General features: G+C 33.4%; 1 protein-coding gene across 1 annotated transcript; it reads left to right on the top strand.

The window, feature by feature from the left end:
* The first annotated feature begins 243 nt into the window (after nt 1-243).
* Nucleotides 244-4874, top strand: LOC112451632 (spermidine synthase). The gene is made up of 6 exons (XM_025011388.1): nt 244-320; nt 2897-3070; nt 3231-3351; nt 3741-3987; nt 4135-4364; nt 4604-4874. The coding sequence occupies exons 2-6, from the start codon at nt 2940-2942 to the stop codon at nt 4742-4744; spliced, it is 870 nt and encodes a 289-aa protein (XP_024867156.1). The 5' UTR covers nt 244-320; nt 2897-2939; the 3' UTR covers nt 4745-4874.
* The last annotated feature ends 2684 nt before the right edge of the window (nt 4875-7558 follow it).

Below are 7558 nucleotides of genomic sequence, written 5' to 3'. Positions count from 1 at the left end.
GAATATTACAGTAAAATTAAAAAGAAATTATCCCTGACTAAATACCAACGCATTTCAGTAAATCGTAAAAATCGTAAAAAACTGTAAATCATAAAAATATATGTAATGAAAAATTGCGCTGTGTCATAGCGAGACACGGTATCTTCATCTAGTGTGAATAAATCTTTATGGACCTCATTACATTATCGGGCGGTGTGTTAGTGACGATAAACCTATCTAAACAGTCGAGTCGGTTATAAAGAGAAACCACCGGACTACACGCGCCTTCGTCTCAGTTTGAGCTAAGCTTTCTTCGAGCGAGCTACCTACGACTGTCATAGGTAAACCATCGTTGCATGCTTAGAAAAGTGGATATTTTGAATAGAAAAGTGTACTATGTTTTAAGAAAATGTGACACAAAATAAAAAAGTATAGAATGTTTGTTGTAATATTATTGTTATATTGTTAATAGACGAAAGTCGTAGTAACTAACGAGTTATATCTGTACAACGCAGAATGGACAGATACGACATTTCTGGACAGCTTATCGTATAATTGTTAATTTGTGAGTTTAAAACGCGTTACAGTAATAATTTTAATAAATAATAAATAATAAATAATAAATAATTAATAAATAATTTTAATAAATAATAATTTTAAAATAGTAATAATTTTTTACTGTAGTTTGAATTTACTTCAGTAAAAACTTTATCTAAAGCTAGAATGCTATTTTACATATTTAAACTGATATTGATATAATCACATTGATCAATATATCAATATTTTTGTAATTAAGCGTCATTAAGTGTTTGAAAAGCCTCTCATTATATATTGATAAGAAATCAGTATTACGAAACACACTTATCATCTTAACTCCTGATAAGTTTCAACATTTTGACATTTTGCTCCTCTTTAACGTAGTAACGATATATCATATTGAATGCTAAAAATAATGAATATATAATTAACAATAAGTAAGATAGCGTTGCAAAAATATATAAAATATATAAAAATCACTAAGAAACATAATATTAAGCTAAATAATAATAATAATGGTTATAATATTTTTGTATAATTTGTTATTTGTGTATGTATATGCACAAGTCATTTCTTTTGTGAATTTGTATATATAATATTAATTATTATATCACAAATTTTACAAAATATAATAAATAAGATATGTTAGAAAAAAAGTTCAGATGAATGATACAAGATGAATAATATTCATTAGTGAATTAAAAAATGCCAAGTGAAGTCACAGATCAATTAGAAAAGCGACTTTTGTCTGTAGTGAAACAAGCTGTTTGTTTCTATTGATTGAAAGCGATGTTAAGGAGTATATAAGTATAGAGCAAAGGATTATCTAAATTATCTTACACATTCTTATTCTGCCATTCACAAAAGGTGTTTTACAAAGTTCTCTTCTATTTCTAAACATGTTTTGCATCCTTATATCATGGAAATAAAAGTGATTGAATTCTATATATAATATAATTGTGTATACCCGCGTGCATATGTACATAGCTTTATCGCGAACAACATACGTAACAGATATACGAGAAAATAACCAATAGTGACGAACAGCTAAAACAAATGGAAATAAAAAACAAACAAAAATTTTATCTGCAAACTATCGATGTTACTAGTTTTGTTTAGAGTGTGATTTTCTCTGAATCTTTTATAACTGTAACCAAACGAGCGATTATTTTAAATAATACTGTGAATAACTTCTGCAAATAGTTTTATATTCAAGGACAGTAATATTTGATAAAAGATATTATTGATATTGGAATATATTAAATAATTTGAATATCGATTCCGATGAAACTGCTAGCGCTATATGGGAGACATTAAACGAAATGTGCTGCGTAAAAAGCAGAGTGCGGGACGTTATCCGGAAGAAGATTCACTTATATGTCTATTTTGATGAATAATTTGTGGCAAGCCGCACCCATCTTTTCTCTCGTTCAATGGTCTCATCTTCCCTTAATTGGAGTCATTGAAGAAATAATTTAGAATGCTCATATATGAACGTCATTGCAATACTTGTGTATCTTATGATACCGCTTTGAGTAATAATTTAAAAATGCATGACAGAAACCAAACATGAAAGATTGCATTTATCAAGAATTACTGCATTCAATGTTTTACACCTCTTCTTCTAAAACTACAGCGCATTATCATCTCCATATTGTTATCTTATTTGCATTTTATATTGTATACTATATTTCTATCAAGGATTATACTCTCTGTATTACAAAGATTATGGGATTCTTTATATTAATAATCGAGCAATTTTATTAAATACCTAATATGGAATAACATAAGTCCGAGGAGTAAGTAAAAACGTAGAAGATTTTATTGCTAATTGTAATCGAGTCTATTACATCACTGGGTGTTTTGAAATTTCTGGAACATTATCTGGTGGCATCCTATTCATTGCATACATTATTGCTGCTTTGTTCACTGTAAATCACCCGAAATGCATCGATTCTCCCATTCGGTATTTTGTCATTATCCATCACAAATCCATCATTGATGACAAGGTAATCAATTTGTTATTAAGCGGAATAATTTACAGATTGAGCGAAACTACTCGCAAGTGGGATTTAGTGGGATCATTAAATATTACGAACAGATCTCTTGCCTGATGGCATTTGCTACGACATGGCATAAAATACGCATTGTGTTAAGAAGCTTTTTTCTCTGTGTAATATAAGTTAAGAGCAAAAAGTTATATCGTGTACTCAAGCAGCAACGTGAATGCTAAATGTTTGAAGTACATTATTGATCACTCGACGTAGTTTTTAATTAACATGTGCTCTCTAGCTTTACTGCCATTTGCAAGCATGTAATGTTTGCTTCAACTTTATATTTCGTTCTGTTTTTACATTGTTAAACTTTTTTTTTTACGCAGAGCACACTTCAGCTAAACATAATCAGACGCGAACTTCACCAACATGGATAGCATGAAATCAGGTTGGTTCAGCGAATTGAACGACCTCTGGCCCGGCGTTGCACTCTCACTGGAAGTGGAGGAAATTCTGCATTCCGAACGCTCTCAGTACCAAGACATCTTGGTAGTAAAAACGTAAGTATTTCTTCATCGACAATGCAAAATCGTTAAATGTATACGTTTATGAGACAAGTTTTTAAAATATTAAAAATTGAATGAATTAAGAATTTACGTTAAGAACTAAAAGGCATTAAATGTCAATGATTTCTTGAATATAAAGATGTTATATTTGCAGAAAATCACATGGCAAGGCTTTAATGCTCGACGGCGTGATCCAATGTACGGAGAACGATGAGTGGTCCTATCACGAGATGATATCGTATTTATCGCTATGCAGCCATCCAAAACCTCAGCATGTAAGTGTGTAACGACTGATATATTATACATCACTTATAATAATTATATTAAGTTTTAGATTTACACCCATTTATTTAAATTTTCTGCATTTATATTTTGTAGTGTATTTAAGTGTATTTAATATAGAAATATTATATTATAGGCCTTTTTTTATTAAATTTACTTTTAATAGTTAATTTAATAAAAAAACAGAGCCATAAATTCTTATGGTGATAAAATATAGATAATTATGTGCCTATTGGTCAATAATAAATTCTTAATAAATTTTTTAGTTAAATATGTAGATATTAAATATTATGTATTATTAATGCTTTAAGTTCTGTTTAAATCTTGCATGAAATTATCTTTAAAAAAATACAGATAACTCGAAATTTCTGCCAAATAACAGGTTCTGATAGTCGGAGGTGGTGATGGTGGGGCTGCCCGAGAAGTCTCGAAACACCCAGATGTCCAACGCGTCACGCTAGTGGACATCGACGACCGAGTTATCGAAGTGTGCAAACAATATTTGCCTCGTTTGAGTTTGGGTCTTAATAATCCTAAAGTAAATGTTTCCGTTGGCGACGGTTTCGAATTTCTAAGGCATCATCGTGGAGAATTCGATGTCATTATCACCGACAGTAGCGATCCCGTAGGTAAGTGTTGCAAAACTTTGTATCAATTGCTAGGTTTCAATAAGGTTCTCTTTGTATAAAAAAAAAAAATTTTTTTTGTTTCAAGATATTAAGAAGATATTATTTACTATAGAAATATAATATTGGCAATTTTTATGTTCTGTTTAGGTCCCGCCGAGAATCTCTTTAAACAATCATATTATGAATTGCTGAAGGCTGCGTTGAAACCTGGTGGAATCATTGCTAGCCAGGCTGGCACAGCGTGGATGAACTTGGACCAAGTGCATAGCACATTTCAACATTGTAAGGCTGTATTTCCTGTCGCTGCCTACGCGATAACGGCTGTACCGACTTACCCCACGGGTCAAATAGGTTTCGTTCTTGGCAGCTTAGATAATGTTAGTATTAGACATAATATATAATAATAATAGAAACTTTATGTGTGTATATGTGTGTATAAATTTCATATATTTTCTCAATTTAATATTTTAAATGTGACAATAATCTAAATATTTGTATTATTGAAAAAGAAGTTCTTTTTATCAGAGAGACAATTATAAATTATATTTGTTTTTAAACTAAATTTTTCCACAAAATGTATTCAATATCTTAATAGCTCCAATTTCTTTTTTTTTAGCAAACAAATTTGGCAGAACCGGTGAGGGTATTCAGTGACGAGGATCTCGAGCGTATGTCAATAAAATATTATAATGATAAGGTACATCGGGCTGCTTTTGTCTTACCGAGATTCGTGGATAAGGCTTTGCGAGGTGCTTAAAATATTAGCGAAATATATAGCGATATTTATTAAATTCGATTTAAAAGCAGTGATTGATGCGAAACTTATTTGTGTGTAAATAATATTTAACATGAGATTTTGTGACATAATGAAATAAATAAAAATAAATTGCAAATATGGTGCCTTTTATTAATTATATCTTTATATCTTAAATTATTTATCTATATTGTATATAAATACAAGTTAAACTTATCTTGAAAAAAATGCAAAACAAACGAAATCATTTTTTATATATTTGTTAATAAATTTTCTTGATAAGTATAATCAAGAAACACAAACATCCGGAAAATCTGCGAAATTCAGAACGTGGTTAGATGGGTCAGACAGAGAAGGAGAAAGTGGAACGAACACGTATCAAGGCTGCAAGACGACAGAATCGCAAAGATCGCTAGAGATGGAAAGCCCCACTCCAGGCGTCCCCCGGGAAGACCCCCAAAATGTTGGATGGATAGCTGGACGTCAACTTCACAGGAGGAGCAATAGTTGGAAAAACAGGCTTGGTTTATTTCAAGAAGAAGAAGAAAAAAAAAGAAGAAAAAGAAGAAGATAAATAATCTATAGGTATTTTATATTTCGTAGATATGTATGTCATGCGGTATATTCTATACTTCTATGAAACAGCATTCGTGTGTGCGAAAAATTGATAACGTTAATTATTGTTCTTTTGATTTTTATATCTTGTCAATAGAATAAGTAGTTCATTTTTTATCAGCAGTAGATAAGATAATACTAAACGAGATAAAAAGTTTGATTTTTTAAATAGAAATAGTCTCATAAAAATAGATATTTCTAAATTGTACAATGTAGTAAGTGAAATTATGTAATTGTGAAATATATGTTGTTTTTATGTGCCATTGTATATGGTAACTACAGAAAAATATGTCGGACTGCTTAACCAGTTATTGTTAATATGCCGACGGATGTAAAATCTTATGGCAAGAATCAATATTAACGCGACACAATAAAAAAATCGATTAAATCAAATAAATTATGTGTTTTATGTTTATAAATATAAAATGTTTTGCGTTTTATTGTATTCTTTTCTAAAATATAGCAAAATAATCGATGATCATTTGTATTGATAGTAACACTGTAAAAATTACAGTTTATTCGACATTAAAAAATTGCAATAATTATTCTCTTTCTGCTTTTATCTTTTGATCTTTAAAGAGAAAAAAATATTATATTTATATTAGAGACGTATCAGTTCCTTTCTCCTTTAAAAAGTTGCTCCGAGTAATCTTAGCACGAAGTAATCTCGTTCTAAATTTGTAATGCGGTTCTAACTTACTCCTTATATAAAACTTTAGATTAAAACTTCAAAGAGACGAAAGATAAAAAAAATAAAACAAAATGATAAGACTTGTCTTTGAATTGATAAAAAAGATAAAGCTTCAAAACACCAAGTTTTCTTTTCTAAAATACAGTTAAATTAAATTAAATTTACCTATGCGAATAACGTTAAATTGTTACGTTACTCGACTACGTCACTTAAAGTTAAAGTAAGTAAAAATCTTGTCGATTATTCATATTTAAAAGACAAAATTATTCGTAGCATCGCGTGAGATGTCTAGAATGATGATGTAATCGCGGAATCTCGCAATCTCTCGTTAATCCAGGAGGCTCTCTATCGAGCTCATCTTATAATTCCTACAAACGCGTGCGGGGACGATGATGCACTCTCGCCGCTATCAGCGGCGCTCGCGGAATAACGCGATAATCAGCATATTCATGAATTAGCCGCGTGAGTTAAATTGGTCAGACAGTGAATATCTCAAAGTAAAATGAAGCAAGAATATAGGCAACGGACGGCCGGACGGGCGGGCGGGCGGTCGACACGTTCGAGAATCTCGGTGAAACCCTCTGTAAACATCCGATCTGCGGATTTTATTAATGGGGCCGGGAACCGGGAAGGGGACGGAAGATCGTGGGACGTATTCTATGGGACGGATTCGCATTTCCGAGGGTCTGCGCTCGGAATACGAAGCGAAAAGAGCCCGGGCAGCCCTTTGATCCGACGCAATCTTCCCTCGTGCGCGGCTGAAGGTTCGAGATTGAAAGGATATTTAGCGCTTCCTCCGGAAGTGCATTCTGCTCGACACACGCTCGCTCCTCCGGGAGCGCATTCACTCGTACGCATTCGTTCGGCGCGTTAGAGGCGGCGAGATTAAAGAAGCCGTATGCCTCAGGTGTTCATCGGCTCGGTCGCGGTGATTGCATCGGGTGACATTATGCGCGCGTTGCGCCAGCCAGGGTCTTGTCGCTTCGCGAAGCTGCTCGGGCGAGGGATGAAACGTACGTTAAATTTGTGAGACGGGCGGACGGGACGTTTGCACGTATGCGTGCACGCTTGCGTCGCATGCAGCTTCGCCGCGAGTTACTCGAGACCCGCTTCGGTGGGCGATCGATTTTTTTGGACATCCGACGCTTTCGATTCCCGCACGCTGCCCGACACAGTGGAATATCGGGATATAGGTCAGACGTCTATATCGTTAGTGATATAGATCACGAGAGGACGCACACTGCGTGCGGCTTTTTCCGCACTCTGATTGGAATTATCTCGCTGCATTCGCGCCGTTCGTAAAATCAGCGAACTCACGGTCGGAACCGTCAATAGAATTAGTATAGAAAAAAAAAATTTAATCCGTTGGTCAACGCGCAGAAATCATTAATTATATTGTTACGTGTGTTATTGTTACGAAATTACAGCGTACTCTCTTTGTCTGGTTTTAGCCTCACTCTTTTGTTTGATACCGTTTTTACCTGAATGTTCCACGTTACGTATGACGATAA

Source organism: Temnothorax curvispinosus, unplaced genomic scaffold (genome assembly GCF_003070985.1).
Source record: "Temnothorax curvispinosus isolate PA1 unplaced genomic scaffold, ASM307098v1 QBEX01002427.1, whole genome shotgun sequence".
Lineage (NCBI taxonomy): Eukaryota > Metazoa > Arthropoda > Insecta > Hymenoptera > Formicidae > Temnothorax > Temnothorax curvispinosus.
Note: the sequence above shows the minus strand (reverse complement) of the source record. Positions and strands in the feature narration are given on the sequence as shown.